The 25211-nt window shown below is 35.7% G+C and overlaps 1 protein-coding gene across 8 annotated transcripts in view; it reads left to right on the top strand.

The window, feature by feature from the left end:
- Nucleotides 1-25211, top strand: part of TRPM7 (transient receptor potential cation channel subfamily M member 7) — a 124486-nt gene that overhangs the window by 48941 nt on the left and 50334 nt on the right. For all 8 annotated transcript variants that reach the window (XM_036240640.1, XM_036240602.1, XM_036240612.1 and 5 more), the window contains exons 9-16: nucleotides 1437-1560; nucleotides 2880-2952; nucleotides 5477-5577; nucleotides 15174-15308; nucleotides 18848-18901; nucleotides 21937-22077; nucleotides 22361-22495; nucleotides 24683-24963. In XM_036240640.1, the coding sequence (XP_036096533.1) occupies nucleotides 1437-1560; nucleotides 2880-2952; nucleotides 5477-5577; nucleotides 15174-15308; nucleotides 18848-18901; nucleotides 21937-22077; nucleotides 22361-22495; nucleotides 24683-24963 (1044 nt within the window). The remainder of the gene's footprint in view (nucleotides 1-1436; nucleotides 1561-2879; nucleotides 2953-5476; nucleotides 5578-15173; nucleotides 15309-18847; nucleotides 18902-21936; nucleotides 22078-22360; nucleotides 22496-24682; nucleotides 24964-25211) is intronic.

Below are 25211 nucleotides of genomic sequence, written 5' to 3'. Positions count from 1 at the left end.
TTTGAGGTTTATCAGCCTAACAACCTCTATTTCTACATTCTATTTCTCCCCTTCACCTTTTTCACCCATTCCACCCATTCTGTTCTGCTTGTTCATGTTGTTCGTAGTTTCAATTGTCGATAGGTATTTATTGCCATTTTGTTTGTTCATATTTTTTATCTTTTTCTTCAAGAAGACCCTTCAACATTTCATATAATATTGGTTTGGTGGTGATAAACTCCTTTAACTTTTTCTTGTCTGGGAAGCTCTTTATATGTCCATCGATTCTAAATGACAGCTTTGCAGGATAGGGTAATCTTGGTTGTAGGTTCTTGCTTTTCATCACTCTGAATATTTCTTGCCACTCTCTTCTGGCCTTCAGAGTTCCTTTTGTGAAATCAACTGACAGACTTATGGGAGCTCCCTTGTAGGTAACTAACTGCTTTTCTCTTGCTGCTTTTAAGATTCTCTCTTTGTCTTGAACCTTTTGTGTGTTTTTTGTTTTTGTTGTTGTTTTTTATCCTCATCCGAGGACATTTTTCCATTTTTTGTACAGAGTGGGAGGGAGAGAGAGGAAGAGAGAGAGAGGGAAACATCGATGTGCAAGGGCCACATCGAGTGGCTGCCACCCGCACGACCAACCAGGGCCGGGGACAAACTGCAACCAAGGTACATGCCCTTAGCGGAAACCGAACCCGGGTCTCTCCGGACCGCAGGCCGACGCTCTAACCGCTGAGCCAAACCAGCCAGGGCTTGAACCTTTTGTGTTTTGATGATGATGTGTCTTGGCGTCAGCCTCTTGGGGTTCATCTTGTTTGAGACTCTTTGTGCTTCCTGGACTTATATGTCTGTTTTCTTCACCAAGTTAGGGAGGTTTTCTGCTATTGTTTCAAATGGGTTTTCAATTTCTTCTCTCTCTTCTCTTTCTGGCACCCCTATGATGTGAACGTTGGTACGCTTGAAGTTGTCCCAGAGGCTCCGTACACTATCCTCATTTTTTTGGATTCTTTTTCTTTTTGCTATTCTGATTGGGTGTTTTTTGCTTTCTTATATTCCAAATTGTGTATCATGTTTTTGAGCCATGTAAATATAATACCTATAGAGAAAAAGAAATTAAAATGCACATGAGCTCATGATTAAGACATTTTGGTGAAATATTGCGTTATGTACTATAGTATCTTAAAACTGTCTTAATATAATATTTTATAAAATGTGACTACTGGTATTGAAACACATACCTTGTAAAATTTTTCAAAATCAAAGAGAAACATCATTCTATTCTATTTCTCCCCTTATTACTTATGGTAGGAGTCTCATGAAGGAGAAAATTTCACTGAGAGTCAAGTATTTAATATTAATAGAGTAGTTTTACATGGATCCACCTGTACTTCTTACTAGATTCTACAAATAATGAAAATTGAAGTCAATGAATTAAGGTATCTTTCCTCTTACTCTAGGAATCTTCCTGATGCAGCAGAACCTGATATTATTTCAACCATCAAGAAAACATTTAACTTTGGCCAGGGTGAAGCAGTTCATTTATTTCAAACATTGATGGAGTGCATGAAAAGAAAGGAGCTTGTAAGTAGATTTTAGCAGAATATGCCTTTTAATTCAAAGCACATTCCAGTTGGTGAAAAACTTTTGTTTCTAATTTGTTTTAAGATATTAAATCTTTAACCATGTAAAGATTTCAATTTATTTTTTGTTTACACTGAAAGATTAAAGCTTTTATATAGTATTGCGATATATATTTGCACTTTTATTTTAAGAAAAATTTCATAACTAAGTCTCAATAGATCTTGTTTAGGGATAAAGAAGCATAGTAAGAATTATTAATGACGTCTCTAAAATGTATTTAGAAACAAAAAAACTTAAACTATTTTACTTACATCGTTCAAATTAAATTAAAGATTAGTGCTGCTTCATTTCAGTCATCTAAACATAGGCTTAAGTTTTTTTTTGTTGTTTTTTTTTTAATCCTCACCCGAGGACATTTTTCCATTTTTTGTACAGACAGAGTGGGAGGGAGAGAGAAGAAGAGAGAGAGAGGGAAACATCGATGTGAAAGGGACACATCGAGTGGCTGCCACCCGCACGACCAACCAGGGCCGGGGACAAACTGCAACCAAGGTACATGCCCTTAGCGGGAACCGAACCCGGGTCTCTCCGGACCGCAGGCAGACGCTCTAACCGCTGAGCCAAACCGGCCAGGGCCATAGACTTAAGTTTGTAGAGAAAAATTTGTATTGGGGTTATTAACAGTAGTCTATTACTTTATGAAAAATGTTATTACATAAAATCCTCTCAAATGGTGTTTCATTTCAAATTATTTAAAGAAACTTCCAGTTAAAAAAAGACATTTCTTATTAAAGGCACATATAATTACTTGAATTGAGTAAGTATTCACTCTGTAGGTTTTCCCAGATAAGTTTCCCAGCCATAAGTTGCTTAATTTAATAAAGGACATAAGATAGGTTTAAAAAAAATTGAATGTAATATGAAACCAAACATTTTGAATGTACTTGCCATTTCATTTGGTAAAGGTTATAAAACCTTTTTCTTTTTTTTTTTAAATTTTTTAAATTGATTTAAGAGAGAGAGGAACATCGATTGGCTGCTTCCTGTATGCCCCTTACTGGGGATTGGGCCCACAACCTGGGCATGTGCCCTGACTGGGAATTGAACCTGCGACCTCTGGGTACATGGGTCGACACTCGACCACTGAGCCACACTGGCCAGGCCAAAGTCTTAATTTCATGTTTTTGAGTCCTTATATCTGACCAAAAAATGCACCCCCCCAAAAAAACTATATCTCGTGTAGTTTGAAATTGCTTTGTTTTATGTGTCTTATGCCTTAGCTTTTAAAATGTAAATGCATAATATTATTCTTTAAATAGATCACTGTTTTTCACATTGGGTCAGATGAACATCAGGATATAGATGTAGCGATACTTACTGCACTGCTTAAAGGTAAGATTTAAATATTTTTGTTTGTAAGATCTTTCATTTATAGCCTATTTCTATAAGATAGGACTTTGTAATTTAGCAAGGTGTTTGACAACTGAATTTTTCAATAATTTTTCTTTGTGAAAGACACAGGTTAGCTTTCTTTGACAGCAAGTTGGTTTTATAGAATTATTTTAAGGTTATGCCTCCAGACCCATGTAATTATCCTGTTAAGAATGTCACATTTTTAGTTGGCTAAAAAAATAAAGGTAATGAGGTATTAGTTGATAGAATTTAAGATAGTGTTCTTTTTGGTTTTGTTTTTGTTAGTCCTCACTGGAGGATATTTTTTCCATTGATTTTTTTTTTTTTTTTTTTTTGAGAGAGACACATTGATGTGAGACACATCAAATGACTGGTTGTCTCCCTCATGTACCTTGACTAGGGCATGGGATCAAACCCATGACCCTTTGGCGCGGGGGCAGAGGCTCTAACCACAGAGCCACACCAGCTAGGGCTAAGATAGCGTTCTTAAACATGCTATTTTCATTTTGAAGAGAAATTTGGAAAGAAAACTCAGGTTTAATGCACATGCACAGTGAACTGTTTTCCTGTCATTATCTTGCCAAAGAAGCCAACTGATGCAACAAATAGTATTGCAATGAAAAATTTTTTCAAAAATTAGAAACTAAATTGATGTCCCATCTGGGAACCTGAAAGTTCAAGTATGTAGTGAGTTGACAGAAGCAGAGCAAGAGAGGGTAGTATTGTCTTATTGTCATTCATAAGAATTTCCCAAAGATTAGCCACAGTAAATTGTCAATAGATTAGACATTTAAGAAATACTATAATAAAATATAAGATGACATATACATCACCCTGGGAACAAGAGACCATAGTAATAGGAAACCCAGAAACTGTTAACAGAAAGATCATTAAATGGGATTGCATAAAAATAAAAAGAGAGCACCTAATATATTTGCCATGTATTTTCTGTGTGCTAGCCACAGTGTGGTTTAGTGGTTGAGAGGATTCATTTCATTTTATCTTCATAATAGCCTAAAGGGAAAGATTTGTCTATTATTTTTCTCACTTTATAGATGAAGAGATTAAGGAACAGGAATGTGGAGGGATAACAATGAGCTGTTCTAAATTAATATTAAAAAGATAATTATCTCATGTGAAAATGAGCTAGAATTTATGTAAAAGATATTAGCAGAATAATACAAATGCTTGGGGAAAATGTAAGAAGATGTCCAATGGTATAATTTTTAAAAAAGAAATTATAAAAAATAAGCTTTTTATCCCTTTACTAGGTATTCTTATACCTCTGATAGATGTTACAGCCTTTCTGGAATATATTTTGGCAGTATATCTAAAGCTATAAAATAATCCTTCTACCTTCAGTTTGGCTTCTACAAAATCATACTATGTAAATAACTAAATGGTACCCAAAAATACACTCACCAAAAAATTCAAAATAACATGAATATCCACTAGGCATAGAAAACTAAGGTATGATACTAAGATATGGAGGTTCCTCAAAAAATTAAAACTGGAACTACTATTTGACCCAGTGATCCCATTTCTACAACTATATCCTAAAAATCCAGAAACACCAATCAGAAAGAATATATGCACCCTTGTGTTCATAGCATTATTTAGAATAGCTAAGATCTGGAAACAGCCCAAGTGCCTATCAGTAGACGAATGGATAAAAAAGTTGTACATTTACACTGTGAAATACTATGCAGCTATAAAAAAAGGCTTTCTTACCCTTGAGACAGCATTACTAAGTGAAATAAGCCAGACAGAGAAGGTTAAGTATCACATGATCTCACTTGTATGTGGAATCTAATGAACAAAGTAGACCCAGAGACATGCAAGCAGGGAATAGACTGACGAATCTGAGGGAAGTGGTGGTTGGAAGAGGGGGGCACAGGGAGGGGGAGGGGGCGGGAGAGATTAACCAGAGAACTTATATGCATATATGTGTAACCAATGGACACAGACAATAGTGTGGTGAAGGCCTGGGTGGGAACAGGAGCAGGGTGGAGGGGGGTGAGGGGTCAGGGGATATCTGTAATACTCTCAACAATAAAGATACTTTAAAAAAAATAAATAAAAATAGAAGCTCCTTAAAGATTAGGAAAAAAGATACATAAAGCAGGCTGCGGAATATTTTATGTAGTGTGATCCACTTTTGTGTAAATAATTAAAAGTATACATATGAATTTATATATGCACCAGATATTTTTCATAATCTTAACATTATATGATAGAAACATGTCATCTTTGTTTTCTTCTCTTCTACATTCTGAATTGTTTGTAGTGAATAAGGCTGTGTCTTTTCTATAATTGGAAAATAAAAGTCCTCAACCCAGGTGGTAATAACCATATATATCTCTCTGAGGCAGGCTACCCTTGAACAGTAACTGATACCAGCTTTTTAAGTTAGTTAAAATTGAGTGGGAAGAATTCGTAAGTGTTCACATTTTAATGGAGATAAATTAATTGAACTTGTCAACTATTTTCTCTGTTTGATTAGGCACTAATGCATCTGCATTTGACCAGCTCATCCTTACATTGGCATGGGATAGAGTTGACATTGCCAAAAATCATGTATTTGTATATGGACAACAGTGGCTGGTATGTAAAAAAAAATCTATGTATACAATGTAATTAAATTAAACTAATAACCAAGTGTTTGCCGAAACTGTAACCTAATTTGACATTTTACTAGTCAAGTGAAAAATTGACCAAAGTGCAAAATTAGTTTACATAGAAACTTCTACAACATTCAAGTCTGTTTAGGATTTAGTAAGTTCCATTTGCCTCTTTGGTAAAACCATGTTTTATTCATAGCTTAGAGATATCTGAAAACCTTAGAACTGAAAAAGGTCATAGAAGTATTGTTGCATACATTAGGGATATAAGCCTGTAATTTTCTTGTGCCGTCCTTGTATGGTTTTAGTATCAGGGTGGTTTTTCTGGACTCATAAAGTTAGTTTGGAAGAGTTCTTTTCTATATTTTGAAAGAGTTTGAGAAGGATTGGTCTTAATTCTTTGAATGTTTGGTAGAATGCATCAGTAAATCTATCTGCTCTGGACTTTTGTTTATTGGGAGGTTTTTGACTACTGATTCAAAACCGATTACTACTAATCAGTCTGTTCAGATTTTCTATTTCATCACGATTCAGTCTTGGTAAGTTGTATGTTTCTAGGAATTTATCTATTTCTTCTAGGTTATCCACTTTGTTGGCATATAATAGTTCATAGTAGTCCCATATGATCCTTTGTATTTCTGTGGTATTGGTTATACTACTTCCCCTTTCATTTTACTTATTTGAGTTCTATCTGTTTTTCTTGGTGGGTTTATTATTTTTCCTGGTTTGTCAGTTTTGTTTATCTTCTCAGAGAACCAGTTAGTTTCATTGATTATTCTCTATTGTCTTTTTGGTCTCAGTTTTTATTTATTTCTGCTGTAATCTTTATTCTTTCTATTCACTTTGGGCTTTGTCTTCTTTTTCTGATTCTTTGAGATAAAAAATTAGGTTAAGACTTTTCATGTTTCTTGAGGTAGGCATTTATTGCTGTGAACTTCTCTCTTAAAACTGCTTTTGCTCTATCCTACACATTTTGCTGTGTTGCATTTCCAATTTCATTTGTCTCGGTATTTTCTGACTTTATACATTCTCTTTGACCCATTGGTTGTTCAATAACATGTCATTTAATCTCCACATATTTGAGAAATTTCCATTTTTCTTTATATAATTAATTTCCAATTTCATATTGTGATTAGAAAAGATGCTTGATATTATTCAATTATCTTAAATTTATTAAGGCTTGTTCAGTAGCCTGAAAATGTTCCATGTGCACTTGAGAAGAATGTGTATTCTTTTGCTTTTGAGTGGAATATTTTCTATATATCTATGAAGGCCAGCTAGTCTAATGTGTTATTTAAGGCTGGTATTTCCTGATTGACGTTTTTGTTTGGATGAGCTCTCCATTGATGCAAATGGAATATTAAAGTTCCCTAGCCCTGGATGGTGTGGCTCCATTGGTTGGGTGTTGTCCCGTGCACTGAAAGGTTGCCAATTTGATTGCCGGTCAGGGCACATGCCTGGATTGTGGGCTCGATCCCCTGTTGGAGGTATGCAGGAGGCAGACAATTGATGTTATTCTCTCACATTAAAGTTCCCTACTATTACTGTATTGCTATTTTTCCCTTTGGGTCTATTAATATTTGCTTTATTTAGGTACTCCTATGTATGGTGCATAAATTTACAGATGTTATATTCTCTTATTGGATGGACTGCTTTATCATTATGTAATGCCCATCTTTGTCTCTTATTGTAATTTTTATTTTAAAGTCTATTTTATCTGCTGTAAATATATAGTTACTCCAGCTTTTTTTTGTTCTCCTTTGATTTATTTATTTATTTATATCCTCACCCGAGGATATTTTTCCATTTTTTGTACAGATAGAGTGGGAGGGAGAGAGAGGAAGGGAGAGAGAGAGAAACATCGACGTGAAGGGGCACATCGAGTGGCTGCCACCGCACGACCAACCAGGGCCGGGGACAAACTGCAACCGAAGTACGTGCCCTTAGCGGTAACTGAACCCGGGTCTCTCCGGACCGCAGGCCGACGCTCTAACCGCTGAGCCAAACTGGCTAGGGCTGTTCTCAATTTGCATGGAATATCTTTTTCCATCCCTTCATTTTTAGTCTGAGTCTGTCTTTACATCTAAAGTGACTCTTCTGCAGGTAGCATATAGATAAATTTTATTTTTTTATCCATTCAGCCACCCTATGTCTTTTTATTGGAGCATTTAGTCCATTTACATTTATAATAATTATTGATAGGTATCTACATATTACCATTTTGCTAATTGTTTTCTAGCTGATTTTTTAAATGTTGTTATTGATTTTTTTTAGAGAGAGAAAGGAACGTCGATGTGAGACAGCTACATCGATCAGCTGCCTCCCACACATTCCCTCACTAGGGATTAATTCCACAACCTGGGCATGGGCCCTGACCAGGAATTAAACTGAGACCTCTCAGTCCATGGGATAACAATGCTCAATCCACTTATCCACACCGGCTGGGCTCTAGCTGATTTTGTAATTCCTCTCTTTTTTCTTTCTCTTTGATTTTTCCTTTGTGGTTTGATTGATGACTTTCTTTAATGATATATTTGTTTTTCTTTATCTTTTATCTATTTACTATGTGTTTTTGTTTTGTTTGTGGGTTTTTTTTTGTTGTTAACTCTCACCCAAGGATATTTTTTCCATTGATTAATTTTTTTAGAAAGAGTGGAAGGGGTGGGAGACATCAATGTGACAGAGACACATCAATGTGACAGAGACACATCAGTTGGTTGCCTTTCGCATGCACCATGACCAGGGTTGGGGATCAAACCTGCAACCCAGGTATGTGCCCTTGACTGGGAATTGAACTTGTGACCCTTCAGTGGGTGGGCCAACACTCTAACCATTGAGCTACACCAGCCAGGGCCTCTTGCTGTTTTTTTTTTATCCTCACCCGAGGACATTTTTCCATTTTTTGTTCAGACAGAGTGGGAGGGGGAGAGAGGGAGAGGGAGGGAGAGAGAGAGAGAGAGAGAGAGAGAGAGAGAGAGAGAGAGAGAGAAACATCTATGTGAAAGGGACACATTGAGTGGCTGCCACCCATATGACCAACCAGGACCGGGGACAAACCGCAACCATGGCACGTCCCCTTAGCGGGAACTGAACCTGGGTCTCCGGACTGCAGGCCAATGCTATAACCGCTGAGCCAAACCGGCCAGGGCATGTTTTAATGGTCTCTCCTTGTCTTTAACTTTTGGCATTTTAGTCGTGTGTCTTGGTATGATTTTGCGGGATTGGAATTCACTTTATTTGGAACTTTCTGGATCTGATGTGTTTCCTTCCCCAGGTTAGGGAAGTTTTCTGCTATTATTTCCTCACGTAATATTTTTTCCCCTTTCTCTGTTCTTTTTCTGGAAGCCACGTTAGTCCATTTGATGTTGTCCCATAAGTCCATAAGTTATCTTCACTATTTTTCATTCTTTGTTTCTTCTTGCTGCTTTGATTGGGTCAGCCTCGCTACCGTGAGTTCTCTAATCCTTTGTTCTGATTTATCTAGTCTATTGTTGAAGCCTTCTAGTGTATTTTTCAGTTCAGTTAGTGTATTCTTGAGGTCTGTGACTTATATGTTGTACATTCTTATATTTTCCATCTCTTTTTGAAGATCTCACTGTGTTCATACATTATCCCCAGTTCAGTGAGCAACTTTATGACTATTTCTTTGAACTCTTTTTTTTTTTTTTTTTTTTTTTTTTTCATTTTTCTTGGCTCTCTTTATTGGTTTCTATATAGTACATGAAACAACCACCTCTTTCAGTCTTGATGTAATGGCCTTGTTTGGGAGATGAACCTTTTTATTTAACTCTGCCTTGGTTCATTGTTGTCACTTAATCCTTTGTGCTTGTGCAAGCAGACTATTACATGTGTGTGTGTGTATGTATATATAGATAGATAGATATAGATATTTTGTTTTGTTTTGTTTTTTTCTTTTTAATCCTCACCCGAGGACGTTTTTCCATTTTTTTGTTCAGATAGAGTGGGAGGGAGAGAGAGAGAGAAAGAGAGAGAAACATTGATGTGAAAGGGACACATTGAGTGACCTACACGACCAACCAGGGCTGAGGACTAACTGCAACCAAGGCACATGCCCCTAGCGGGAACCAAACCTGGGTCTCTCTGGACCGTCGGCCGACACTGTAACCACTGAGCAAAACTGGACAGGGCAAAGACTTATATATAATTTTTTTCTTTGTTGATTTTAGAGAAGAAGGGAGAGGGAGAGAGAGAGAGAAATAATGGTGAGAGAGAACATCGATTGGCCACTTCCTGTATGCCCCCTTCTGGGGACCAGGCCCACAACCTGGGCATGTGCCCTGACTAGGAATCAAACCGGCAACCTCTTCATGCATGGGTCGATGCTCAACCACTGAGCCACACCAGCTGGCCAAGGCAATTATATTTTTAATAACTCCCAGAAGTTGTCAGTGCCCCTAAGGGGAGGATCTCAGCACCTAGATTCAGGCTGATTGAAAGCCATACTCTTAGGCAACAGCTTTTAATATTAGGCTACTAAATTGAAACATTACAGTGATAGAATCATTACCACAATCAAGTAAGATTTATTTCAGGGATGCAAGGATGGTTTAACATCCACAAGTCAGTCAGTGTGGTATACTATACTGCATTAACAAAATGAAGGATAAAAATACGATAATTTCAGTACATACAGGAAAAGCATTTGATAGAATTCAACGCCCATTTGTGGAAAAACTTAGGAGCACACTTCAACATAATAATGGCCATGTATGACAGACCCACAGGTCATATCATACTCAGTGGTGAAAAGCTAAAAGCTTTTCCTTTAAAGTCAGGAACAAGGATGTCCACTCTCACTACTTTTATTCGATGTAGAATTGGAAGTCCTAGCCAGAACATTCAAGCAAGAAAAAGAAACAAAAGGTATTCAAATTGCAAAGGAAGTAATTGTTAAAATTGTCACTATTTGCAGATGACATGTTGTTATATATGGGAAAGCAAGACCCCCCCATCAAATATTAGAACTAGTAAATTTAGTAAAGTTGTAGGATGTAAAATCAGTACACAGAAGTCTGTTCTGTTTCTATACTCTAATTATGAACCATCAGAAAGAGAAGTTAGAAAAATCCTATTTACAGTGGCATAAAAAAGAATGAAATATCTAGGGATAAATTTAACCCAGGAAGTATTAAGACCTGTGTATTGGAAACTAAAAAATATTAATGAATAAAATTGAAAAAAACATATTTTCATGGATCTGAAGAATCAATATTGTTAAAATACTCATATTACCGAAAGCATTCAGTGCAATCCCTGTCAAAATTCCAGTGGCATTTTTCACAGAAGTATAACAAATAATTTCAAAATTAGTATGGAACCACAAAAGACCCTAGATAGCCAAAGCAGTGTTGAGAAAGAAGAACAAAGCTTGAGGCATCATGCTCCCTGATTTCTAACTATATTACAAATCTATGGTAATTAAAACATTATGGTATTGGCATAAAACAGACACATAGATCAGCTGAACAGAATAGAGAACCCAGAAGTAAACCCATGTATATATGGTCAGTTAATTTACAACTCCAATGAGCAAAGAATATACAATGTAGTTAAGAACAGTCTTATCTAGCCCTGGCCGGTTTGGCTCAGCGGTTAGAGCATCGGCCTGCGGTCCGGAGAGACCCGGGTTTGGTTCCCGCTTAGGGCATGTAACTCGGTTGCAGTTTGTCCCCGGCCCTGGTTTGTTGTGCGGTGGCGACCACTCGATGTGTCCCTTTCACATCGATGTTTCTCTCTCTCTCTGTTCCTCTCTCTCCCTCCCACTCTATCTGAACAAAGAATGGAAAAATGTCCTTGGGTGAGGATGATAAAAAAAAAATCTTTTAAGAACAGTCTTATCTATAAGTAGTGTTGGGAAAATCCAACAACCACATGCAAAAGAATGAAACTTGACCACCATCTTATACCACTCACAAAAATGAACTGAAAATGGATGAAAGACTTGAATGTAAGTCCTGAAACCAAAAAATGCCTAGAAAAAAACAGGGAGTAAGCTCCTTGCCAAAATTTTTGGCGATAATGTTTTAAATCTGACAACAATGCAAAAGTAATAAAAGCAAAAATAAGTGGGACTCCATCAAACTAAAAAGCTTCTGCACAACAGTGGAAACAACAATATGAAAAGACAGCCTACTGAATGGGAGGAAATATTTGCAGATCATGTTTTTAAGGTGTTAATATTTTTAAAAAGACCTCATACAGCTCAGTAGCAAAAAAAAAATTACATTTAATTAAAAAATGAGCAGATTTGAGTAGTCATTTTTCCAAAGAAGACATACTAATGATCAACAGGCACATGAAAAGCTGCTCAATATCATTAATCTTTAGGGAAATGCAAATCAAAACCACAATGAGATATTTCACACCTGTTGGAATGGCTGTTATAAAAAAGACGAGAAATAAGAAGTTTCGGTGAGGATGTGGAGAAAAGTAGAACCTTTGTTCACTGTTGGTGGGACTGTAAATTGGTGCAGCTACTATGGAAAACAGTATGGAAGTTCCTCAAAAAATCAAAAGTAGAACTACCATATGATCCAGTAGTTCCAGTTGTGGGTGTTTATCTGAAGAAAATGAACACACACCACCACCACCACCACTCCGGCATTATGTTAAGTGAAATAAGTCAGGCTGAGAAAGGTAAATACCAGATGATCTTTATATATGGAATTGAAAAATCATATCAAGCTTAAAAGAATAGATTGTTAGTTGGTGGGAGTGGGGGTAGAAGAAATGGGTTGAAAGGGTGTAGGTTTAAAAAAAAAAAATGGCCCTGGCCAGTTTGGCTCAGCGGTTAGAGTGTCGGCCTGCGGTCCGGAGAGACCCGGGTTCGGTTCCCGCTAAGGGCACGTACCTCGGTTGCAGTTTGTCCCCGGCCCTGGTTGGTCGTGCGGGTGGCAGCCACTCGATGTGTCCCTTCACGTCGATGTTTCTCTCTCTCTCCTTCCTCTCTCTCCCTCCCGTTCTATCTGTACAAAAAATGGAAAAATATCCTCGGGTGAGGATAAAAAAAAAAAAAAATGAAGTAGTGGTCAATGTAGAAGAGAACTGATAACAGCATTTTTTTGGCTGTTTAGACCAGTTCCTTCTGCAGTCTTACCCATCTTACTGAGTGGCACCAACTTCTTCCCAGTTTCTTAGACAAAGAAACTGTAATGTCATTTTTGTTTTTGTTTCTTATATATTACAGTCCAATTTTATTTGTAAATTTTTTTTCATATCTACTTTAAAAATAACCAGTTTTATTCTGATCCAGTCTACTATCATTCTTCTTCTCTATTATTTTAGTAACATCTCGTGTGGTTTTCTTACTTTCATTTTCCCTCTCCTTTTACAGACAGAATATGGATCACGCCACATTTACACAGAGCACAATCCAGAGCCCTTATGATGGCCTACAAGGCTTTACATTTGTCCCATTACCACCTTTCTTACCTTACATGTTACCACTATCCTTTTTGCCCTCTTTTATGTAGCAATGTAGGTCTTGTTCCAAATGTTTCCTTCTCACTCTGGCTTTTATTATTCACCCAATTTTAATAGCAACCCTCTGTGACATAATTTTCTATGTTCTTTTATTTTTTCTTTCTGTAGCATTTATCATCCTCTGATAAACCTTATATTTTAGCTGTTTGTTTATATCTCTACTTCTAGAAAGTAAACTTTATGAAAGCAAGAATATTTTTTAGTTTTGTTCACTGCTTTATTCAGTCAGTGCTTGCCAAATTTTTGTTACATATCTGAATCAGTAGGAGGCTGAGTAGCTTAAATGTTTATCCATACTTTGGAACACTATCCTGCTTTTAAAGAGGATGAGCTAGATCTTTCTTATCTACATAATGTGAACAGCAAATTGCAGAAAAGTGTGTTTAGTATGATTTTAATTTTGGCAGATTCTGTTTATGAATGCATATTCATATACACTGTCATCACAGAACCTTTCTGGAAACTGAATATGGGCTATGTATGCTTCAGACATGAGGGCTAAAGAAAAGAAAGGTTCTTTTAATATCATTTTGTGATATTTGATGTTTTCTATATCATGGGAATGTATTTCTCATATAATAATAATGATAGATAGTATTTCAAATGCAGATGCTCAAGAATGGCAACATATAAAAGACAAAATGAGTAATCAGATGCTTATACCTATTGATAGCATCAGTGTAAATGCTGCATTTGTGAGTGCAGGTGGAGCAGAAAAATACTCCTTATAAGTACAGGACAAGGAGCAATATTAACCAAAATAGGAATAACACAGCATGATAAATTACAGGCTGTTGATATGAGGAAATGAATAAGGAATTCTTATGAATTAGTTGTGTTTTATTTTTAAGTGCAGCGTCAACACATCTTCTTTATTATAACATAGAACTGAGTGGTGAAAAGTAACGCAGAAAACATCTTGCATCTTGAAATACTGTCATGTGTAAGGCGTGCATTTAGTCTGTATATTAAAAAGATCTTGGAGATCATATCCTTTGCTAAGTGATGGAAACAGAATAGATTGGAAAAAGAAATGGTAATAGAGGTTGCTGTAGATAAGTTATATAGTTGTATGGTAAACTTCTGAAGACAAAATCAGAATAAGCTTGAAAAACAGCAGGTAAAAAACAAAACAAAAAAACAATGTTTTTGGTATTGATTTTTACCACAAAGAGTTTTTAATCGTGTGGTACTAAATATTCAAAATATACAGACACAACAATAGGATATATTAAAGTAATGTATTAACATATGAATGATTTTATTAATAATATTCATTGAAATCCCTATACTTGTGTCTCCACTAATTTACTAGTATTTGATTTGGAATTTGTTGAAGACTATAAAAGTGTCTCTAAAAATAAGCTTAAAATGCTGACTGATAAACATGTCTTATATTAAACCCAAGTGGCACAGGTTGTATTGCTTTTAAGAGATTCTCCTCTAATGGTGAATTATTTCTGTTAAAGTTCTAAAGAAAACAAAGTACAATCTTGTCTAACTTACAGTTGTATTTTTGGAAAGTTCATTATAGAATAAACAGTACTTTTTGTTTATATGTAAAGCAATATTTTACTGAGTTTTCATTTATAAGCATCTAGCAGGATAATATAAAGTTGTGTGAAATGTGGGACAATTTGTGAGTGAGATTGGCTGGCCTATTACATGGTTTCTGGTATCCTTTGACACTACCCAGTAAATGTTAGTAATGACGCCCAGTTATTGAAATGATTTCCAAAAAACCCTTTCCTAAATATTGGGAATCATCGCTCTAAGGTATTTTCTCCTAATTTTAGTTGATGATGGATTCTTTTCTTATACCCAGCATCCCACATGTCACCTTTACTCTCCTACAAAGTAGCTTTTATGGACTATTCTTTGAGGAATGCTACTCTAGAGATATCTTTTCACCTGTTCTCTTTATACCCTAAGTCCTAGCCTTTTACTCTTTTGCATCTTTTGAATTTCATTCTAAAACTACTCGGAATTAAAGAAGTATAAATTCTAAAGACTTGCATTTAGAACTATATAATTAGAATGTGTGAAATATATTTATTAATTTTGGTACTCTTTTAGGTTGGATCCCTGGAACAAGCTATGCTTGATGCTCTTGTAATGGATAGAGTTGCATTTGTAAAACTTCTTATTGAAAATGGAGTAAGCATGCATAAATTTCTTACTATTCCTAGACTGGAAGAACTTTACAACACTGTAAGTATATGTTAAAATTCTTTGTTAACTAAGTTTTTCGTCTTTGGGAAATGTTGTTTTACCTGAACATATTCGATCCTTTTGATAAAACCTTTGACATCTTGCTAGATTACATGGGAAAAAATTATAGTTAGTATGGATTGGTTATAGGATAGGTGGAAACCCTTTCCTTATTTCTTTTGGTGATCATTTGTTACACCAAATTTCTTTTGACTCCTTTGCCTAATGAAGAAGTTAATACACTGCTCTTTCTTTTCTCCTTTTTGTTTTTTACATTCATGATTTGACCTTGTGTCCCACTTTTAGTTTTATACTATTTCTTAATATTCTAAAGAGCTCCTGAAAAGTAATTACTTCCTTCACAAAGACTTTCTCATTTCATTTCAGATTTCATATTACTAACATTGGAGAGGATAAATACTGCCCTTCTTATTGGTTTCCATGTTACCAATATGAATTTAATTGAGCTGTACTTTGAGAAGCACCATGAACAAATCTTAGCTTACTAACTTGATTTCTCTGCAAAACTATTTGTTTATTCATCAGTTTTTACCTGTTTATTACCTCCTTTTCATTTCTAAAGCTTTTTTTTCTTTATCCTCACTTGACACATTTTGCATTCATCTTCAGATAGAGTGAGAGGGAGGAAGAGAGATAGAAACATCGATGTGAGAGAGACACATCGACTGGCTGCCACCCACACGACCCCATCCGGGGCTGGGGACAAACTGCAACCGAGGTTCGTGCTGTTAGTGGGAACCGAACCCGGGTCTCTCTGGACCGCAGGCTGACACTCTAACCACCGAGCCAAACCGGCCAGGGCTCATTTCTAATGTCTTTATACTACTCAGTCATTTACTGTCTATACCACTTTTGTATTATCTCCTTGTCTAGTCTTTCTTCAAATCGGTTCTTTAAACTAATTATTCTTTTTTTTTTTTTACTATGTTTTTATTGATTTTTGTAGAGAGAGGGGAAGAGAGAGAGATAGGAACATCGATGTGAGAGAGAAACATCAGTTAGCTGCCTCCTGCACGCCCCCTACTGAGGATTGAGCACATAACCCTGGGCATGTGCCTTGACCGGAATCGAACTGGGACCTCACAGTCCACAGGACAACGCTCAATCCAATGAGCCACACCAGCCGGGCTAAACTAATTATTCTTTTACTCACATATTTTTACCATATCTTTTCCCAGTTTAAAAACCTTTGATGGCTCCTCAGTATATATAGAATGATACCCAAACCCTTAGCTTGATTTTCAAAGCTCTCCAGCTTTAGAGACAGCATTTGCCCCAGGTGTATCTCTCATTTGGCCTTTATATTCCAAACCCACTCCCTTGAGTATTTTAAGTACATGGTCCACCTGCCATTTCCCCCAAATACAATTTTTGAAAAAAATGCATTTATTCTTTACACAGTGCTAGTCTGTGTTTTTCTTTCAACTACTCCCCACTCGCTGGAATTTTATTGTTTAGAACTTGGTTTCAATGCCATGCCATTGCCTTCATGAAGCCCAGTGGCATAGTCAGTTAAGTACAATTATATCTTCCCCTATGGATTGTAAATTACTTTTGAGTAGGGATTATATCTTTATTTTCCCTCAGTTTTTCTTTTAATAGCGTCTAGCACAGTTACATTGAACTTTGTTGGCGTTCTACTGTCTCTAGCAAACAGATATAAAATTAAAAGGATTATTTATTGTGCCGAAGTAAGGTTTATCCCTGAAATATAAAGCAAATATAAAAATATAAATAGAATTGATCCCATTAGCAAAGCAAGTAATTTTTTTCATTGTATAACTCAGTTATTAAGATAATAGTTACTTTTAGCATCAATTATTGATGAAATTTTTAAAGTTTAAGGGATGATAACATGAAAAAACAGTGGTTCTCAAACTTTTTGGTATCAGGGTCCTATAACAAAAATTACTGAGGATCTCAAAGAGCTGTTTCTAAAGAGATTTTGTTTATTATATGTGTTGATATTGACCATATTAGAATATAAAACCTAGAAATCTTAAAAATATTAAATCCATTACATGTTAACATTAAAACATTTTTCAAGAAAACCCCCCAAAAATTAAGAGAGTAGAATAATTTTATGGTTCCACAAATCTATTGCCTGGCTTCATAGATGACAACTGGATTCTCATACTTGCTTTTGAATTTAATTTCATGATATCACACATCAAGAAGCCTCTGGAAAATTTTACTGAGAGAAAGAGAATGAGAAAATGCATATGACATCTTAAAATGTTTCTGAAAATACTTTTGATTTCATGGACCTCCTAAAAGGGTCTTGTGTGGGGCATTTAGGGGTTCCCGGACCACACTTTGAGAACTCCTATGTTAAAGTACATTTATTGTATACTAAGAGGTTATTTTAATGAATAAACAATAATGGATTAAGATAAAACAGTTCTAAAAATTGCATTTTTATGTGACTGTATACTGTAAGACAAAATACAGGGAGGCTTTCTAATACCTAAAAAATATGAAATACCTCATTAACTCGGAAGGCATTTATTTTTTTTTAAAGTTAACACATGGGGTAGAATGGCAGGGAAAACTCAGCTCCTGAGTGCATAAACTAAATATTGTAATAAGAAGACAACAAAGGGAGATAAAATATAGTTTATGTGCAATATCCACTGTAGTCATCTTTAGATATTATATAGAACTTGAAAGTCAAGACTATCAAAGAAAATAATAATGTTTTCCAAGAAATAGGTTTATCCAGTTAACAAGTATATGTGATCAAAATGGAAAAGTAGATTGCATTGATTACTATGATAACCCGTAAATAACAACAACAGTGGGAGAAAAGTCCCACTTGCTATTTCTTTTAAACAGATTTAAGGTATTGGAAATAAGTCTCTTCGCTTGTGTTGTATAGAATTTATTACAATAAATTTCAGATGGGTCAAAGCACTGTTTAAAAGTTAAGCAGAATACATTTTTGGTCCATTTACCTCAGTCTTGATGGAGGAGATACACCCCTGGGTATTTTTCCAAAATAGTATACCATCAAAATAAGATTACTATGAAAATGAAATGTGTGTTTAGTCTAATTTTATACATAAATGGAATTAAGATAATAGGGAAAAGATGACATATATAAATGTTAAAAGTTTGTTACCCAAACTATTTGAAATATTGCTACAACTTGATGATTAGTGGCAGAAACAAGTACAGAAAAGAAATTTTAACAATAAAGAGAATGTACACCTCCATTACCAATGAAAGAATTGTAAATTAAAGGTACAGTTGTGAAGCTTGCAACGTTTGCATGACTTCTAGAAGAAAAAAAAGTTACGTGTTGTTACATAAGTAAAAAAAAATCAATGTTTTAAGGCAAATATGAAACGGTTATATACTTTTTTGTTCCATTTTATGAACAGAACTTATTCAACTCAGAAACAATATAATTTGTGCAAGTGGGTTCATAAAAGTTCTATTTGGTAATACAAAGGGAAGTTGTTTATATTACTTTAGAAGAAAAATAATAGTTTACTCTAATTTTTTTTTTCTTAAAGAAACAAGGTCCAACTAATCCAATGCTATTTCATCTTGTTCGAGATGTCAAACAGGTAAGAGACTTTTTTCCCCATAAAATGTTATTTTAAAAAAATTATACTTCATCTGTTTTTAAAAATCATTTAAGTATACCTTTAAAATAGCAATAAAAGGACATTTTTTATTTTATTTTATTTATTTATTTTTATCCTCACCCGAGGACATTTTTCCATTTTTTACTCAGATAGAGTGTGAAGGAGAGAGAGGAAGAGAGAGAAACATCGACGGGAAAGGGACACATCGAGTGGCCGCCACCCACACGAACCAACCAGGGCCGGGGACAAACTGCAGCCAAGGCACATGCCCTTAGCGGGAACTGAACCCGAATCTCTGTGGACCGCAGGCTGACGCTCTAACCACTGAGCCAAACCGGCCAGGGCAAAAGGACATTTTTTAGAACAAAATAAAATAACAAAAAATGTGGTAACATGGAATTAAAGATTTAGCATGATATATCAGAAATCAAGAAAAAGAAAAATTTATGAAATTATGACCAAGTTTCCTGAGCTTCTACTCATTCAAGAGTGTGGTGAACTTCATAATGCTTGTTGGTCCATAAAGGAAGATCATTGATAGAATGAATGTGTCTTCTTTCTCTGTGTTCAGAAGAAATTTGTTCCCAGGGCATGTAAAGAACATTGAGGGAATCACTGCGTTGTGATTGTCATGGCAGATTTTGCCAATAAAAATGCTGAAATGCATGCTCCTGTACAAGCATACTCCTTCCCTTACTCCCTCTTTCTTTGCCTCGGTTGGAGCATCATCCCGTACACTGAAAGGTGGCAGGTTTGATTCCAGATCAGAGCATATACCTATGTTGCAGGTTCGATCCCACGTCAGAGCATGGACAGGAGGCAGCTGATTGATGTTTCTCTCTCTCTCCCCCCTACTCTCTCTAAAAATCAATAAAACATATCCTCAGTGAGGACTTAATAATAATAATAATGGTTTTAAATACTTATTTAAAAATTTATAGCTGTTTAAATTATTGGTATCCAATAATTTTTTATTTTTCTTGGTGAAAAAGTACTCATTTAATAATGAAAATAATTTTAAGTTTCTGAACTAAAATGATTGCTTTCTAGAATTCTTCAAACATTTACTTGCTATTAAGTGTGAATATACTATTAACTGAAAAATTAAGATAGAAATGTAATTTTGTTTTGTAACTTATTTAATACTAAACTAGGCTATCCCATAGGAACCTAGACTTTATCATACTTCAAAAAATATTTTTATTTCATTTTTTGTATGTTTTTTTTATATCGTGATTTAAATGTATTTTACTGTAATATTCATCCATTTAAAGTCTATGTGTATAGTTCAGTGGCTTTTATTTTTATTCTCATGGTGATGGCACTATTATCACAATCTAATTTTAGAATACTTACTGTACCCCCCAAAATTCTGTGCCTGCCCAAGGCAATTGCTAATCTGTTTTCTAGCTCTGTGGATTTGTCTATTCTGGACATTTCACATTAATTTTTTGTTGTTTAAGTAATTAAAGCTTTTTTCTTTTCCCAGAAAGCTTGAGTAATGGGGGACCTTTACTCCAGGGGGTTTCTAAAATATTTGCCTTATGATTTACTTGTGTGGGTTAGCAGAAAAAACTGCAGTTAATTCTATTATTACGTCAGTAGCCCAATTTTTTTTTTTTTTTTAATAGGGAGATGAGAGTTCTTTTTGTGTTTTGTTTTTTATTTTAGAGAGAAAGGAAGGGAGAAGGAGACAGAAATAGAAATATCAATGAGAGAGAACATCGATTGGCTGCCTCCTGCATGCTCCGCCCTGGGGATTTGGCCCACAACCTGGGCATGTACCCTGACCGGAAGTCAAAACAACAACTCTGGGTGCATGGATCAGTGCTCAACCACTGGACCACACTGGCTAGGCTATGGCCCAATTTTTTTTACTTTTATTAATGAAAACATCCTAAAGTTAAGGTAGTAATTGAGTATTTTTTTATTCAAATTAATAAGTTGAGTTTTATACACATTATCTCAAACTATATTTATATAGTTTGAGAAATTTCTTGTGATTTCTAGATAACTAACATTTTACTTAATTTAAATATTTCCCATTCAAGTGGGCTCATACCATAATGGTATTTGTCATGTTTTTAAAACTCAGTATCATGCATGACATCCTCAATCATGAAACATATTTTGAGGTTTCTTAGATAAAATAAAAATGTATTTAAGATTAACATTTTTGGGATTATTTTTGAAATCAGAGATTTAAAAAATGTAGATATCTAGAATTAGAAACTTCACTGATTAAATAAAAATATTAAAAGTAAGCATTTTGAAAAGTACTAAATTCATGAAATTATAATTAGGGAAATGGAAAGAACGATGATGGTAGGAAGGCGAACTTTGTTAATGTATGTAAATCATCTGATGATCAAATCCTTTTAAGATTATTTAATAAAATTAACCAAATATTTGATTCGGAAACAGTCTTTCCAAACTCACAAGTGGATTGTGTTCCAAAAGTTTATTTGTAAATTAATACCCTGGGGAAATGAAGTTTTAGCTCTACACAGAATTATAAGTAGTAGTTAAACCCAGGACAAGGCTATAAAATCTTGTGTAACCTCTAATATAGCCAATATAATTTTGTTTAAAAAGTACTTATAAGTAAGTATGGACCCATTAAGAAACATTAACTTGTATAGCATTATTTTTGCAGGACAATGATATTTATGATATGTGCCACAGTGAGAATGGAATAGTTGGCTCTTAGAAGTTCCTTTGCCGCCATGTGTGAAGTATTAGAGTGGTGGACACCAAATCATCTTTCTGCTGTAAATCATACTTCTGTCTTGAGCCACACTTTTGATACTTCAAACTTCATAATTCCCTCTTTTTTACAAAAGGAAGAAGAAAACAAGTCACTCCCTTCTCCTATAAAGATAGCTGCTGGAAATCCCAGCTTTCTGTAACAAGTAAATATTTGTCATTTTGGAGAGTAGGCACATTTCTAGGTATTGTATGGAATTATTGAGAAATACGATCCTGTCCCTTTAAAACTTATGTTTTGTTTTCAGGGAAATCTTCCTCCAGGATATAAGATTACCCTAATTGATATAGGACTTGTTATTGAATATCTTATGGGAGGAACCTACAGATGCACCTATACTCGGAAACGTTTTCGATTAATATATAATAGTCTTGGTGGAAATAATCGGGTATGTAATATTTGGGGGAAGTCTGTATATTTGCTTCAGAATTAAATCATGTACTTTAAAAATTAACATTACTTATATTAGAATGGTTAAAGTAGTATTGTCTTAAAAATAAGAGATTTTCATCTAAGTACTTAAAATATTTTGTAATTGATATCCTCAACAAATCATATTTTTCATGTGTGTGTACACTCACACATTTATACGTAATATAAATTGATTCTTAAATTTTCATAGTATATCAGCATGTTTAAATCTGTAAAAACTAACACGTTTTTGTTTTCAGAGGTCTGGCCGAAATACCTCCAGCAACACTCCTCAGCTGCGAAAGAGTCATGAATCTTTTGGCAATAGGGCAGATAAAAAGGAAAAAATGAGACATAATCATTTCATTAAAACAGCACAGCCCTACCGACCAAAGGTATTTTTAAGTATTACACTTTTTTGGATTTTGGATTTTATTCTTTCTAAATTACTGAGTACTATGAAATAAGAAACTACTTGTTTTAGTAAGCGTTGTCTTCTGTTCTTAGATATATCTAAAGGGAGGGGGCGAAGGAGGAGAGAAGAGAGAAAGACACACACACATCGATTGGTTGCCTCCTGCATGTGCCCTGACTGAGGCAGGGGCTTGAACTTCCAACCCAGGTATGTTCCCATGACCAGAAAGGAATTAAACCTAAGACTCTTTGGTGCGAGGGCCAATGCTCTAACCACTGAGCATGCTGGCCAGGGCATAACCAAATTTTTTAATGTTGTTTTGATAAATACTTAACCGTCTCCTTTTATTCCATTTTTACTTGATTAACAACATGCAAGACAAAGGTGTTATTGAAACCTTTTTTTTTTTTACTCCTCACCCCCAATTTTTTTTTTTTAATCTATTCTCACCCGAGGACATTTTTTTTTGTATTTATCTTCAGACAGAGCGGGAAGGATAGAGGGAGGAAGAGAGAGAGAGAGAGAGAGAGAGAAACATCGATGTGAGAGAGATACATCGAGTGGTTGCCACCCACACAACCCCAACTGGGGCCTGGGACAAACTGCAACCGAGGTACGTGCCCTTAGCGGGAACTGAACCTGGGACTCTCTGGTCCGTGAGCGGACTCTCTAACCACTGAGAAAAACCGGCCAGGGCCCTAAATATTTTTTCACTTATCTTCAGATAGGGTGGTAGGAGGGAGGGAGAGAAAGAGAGAGAGAGAAAAACGTTGATGTGAGAGAGACACCAATTGGTTATCTCCTACACAACCCTGACTGGGGCCAGGGACTGAACCACAACCAAGGTATGTGCTCTTGACTGAATCAAACTCGAGACTCTTTGGTCCACAGGCCAACACTCTAACCACTAAACCAAACCGGCCAGGGTGAAACGTCTTTTTCATTAAAATTGTGTTTTATCGGCCTGGCAGGGTGGCTAAGTTGATTGGAGCATCATCTAGTACACCAAAAAGTTGCGGGTTTGATTCCTGGTTGGGGCGTGTATGGAAGGCAATAGATAGATGTTTTTCTCCTCCCCTACCCTCCTCAAATCAGTAAAAACATATCCTTGGGTAAGGATTTAAATAAATAAGTAAAAAACAAAAAATTTATTTATATTAAAAAATATCAGGTATTAGTTGAAATATTTAGCCCCCCCCCCTTCTTTTAATTCTCATTTGAGGATATTTTTCCATTGATTTTCAGATAGAGTGGCAGGGAGGGGGGGGGGGAGAGAGAGAGAGAGAGAGACATTGATTGGTTGCCTCCTGCACAACCCCAACCGGGGCTGGGGATTGAACTGCAACTGAGGTATGTGCCCTTGCCGGGAATCAAACCTGTGACTCTTTGGTCCGTGGGCTGATGCTCTAACTGGTCAAGGCTTGGCCCTTTCTTTAATTTTGGAAGACTTTGTTATAAAAGCAATTTGGGCCCTGCCCGGTTTGGATCAGCAGTTAGAGTGTCAACCAGTGGACCAATGAGTCGCGGGTTCGATTCCCCTCAAGGGCACGTACCTCAATTGCGGTTCAGTCCCCGGCCCTAGTCAGGGTCCTGCGGGAGGCAACCAGTCGATGTGTCCCTCCCATGTCGATGTTTCTCTCTCTCTCTCCCTTTCTCTCCTTCCCACTCTATCTGAAGATCAATAGAAAAATATTCTCAGGTGAGGATTAAAAAAAAATAAAATAAGCAATTTGGGGCAAATGCTATTTCTATAAAATGAACTTTGAGCTATAGTAAAAATCAAGTATGTAAAATTTTTACTGTTTAATTTGTATAGTTATATTCAAGTTGAAGAATTTCATAAATGAGATTTTATAAAATTTTTTACATGAATGTTGTGGCTTTTTTTTAAATCTCTACTTGAGGATTTTTTTTTTTTTTTCATTTTTCTTCAGATAGAGTAGGAGGGATGGGGGGAGAGAGAAAGAGAAACATCCATGTGAGAGACACACATCAGTTGGTTGCCTCCCACACAACCCCTACCAGGGCCAGGGACGGACTTCAACCGAGGTATCGAAACTGCGACTCTTTGGTCCGCAGGCCAACACTCTAAACTGCTGAGCCAAACTGGCCTGGGCTATTGTGGACTTTTTATAGTGAGCTTTATAACATTTATTTTTCCTTGAAGATTGATGCGGCTGTGGAAGAAGGAAAGAAGAAAAGAACCAAAGATGAAATTGTAGATATTGATGATCCAGAAACCAAGCGCTTTCCTTATCCACTTAATGAACTGTTAATTTGGGCTTGCCTTATGAAGAGGCAGGTCATGGCCCGTTTTTTATGGCAGCATGGTGAAGAGTCGATGGCTAAAGCATTAGTTGCCTGTAAGATCTACCGTTCAATGGCCTATGAAGCAAAACAGAGTGACCTTGTTGATGATACTTCAGAAGAATTGAAACAGTATTCCAAGTAAGTTATATTTTATGACTTGGAACATTTAAAAAATACAAAATAGATCGTGTTTAAGTGAACATTATGTGCTGTGGACTAATTGGGGATATATACATGTATAATTTTATTGGTATACTTAAGAGAAACTCATTTTAAAAAATTTAGAAAGAAACTTGACTGCTTATGCATATACAAAAGAAGTTATTGTTTTGTTTGCGATTCAAGTTAAATAATTCAGCACGAAGAAATGCCCAAAGTCAGTTTAA

The sequence above is a fragment of the Molossus molossus genome, unplaced genomic scaffold (genome assembly GCF_014108415.1).
Source record: "Molossus molossus isolate mMolMol1 unplaced genomic scaffold, mMolMol1.p scaffold_m16_p_1, whole genome shotgun sequence".
Lineage (NCBI taxonomy): Eukaryota > Metazoa > Chordata > Mammalia > Chiroptera > Molossidae > Molossus > Molossus molossus.
Note: the sequence above shows the minus strand (reverse complement) of the source record. Positions and strands in the feature narration are given on the sequence as shown.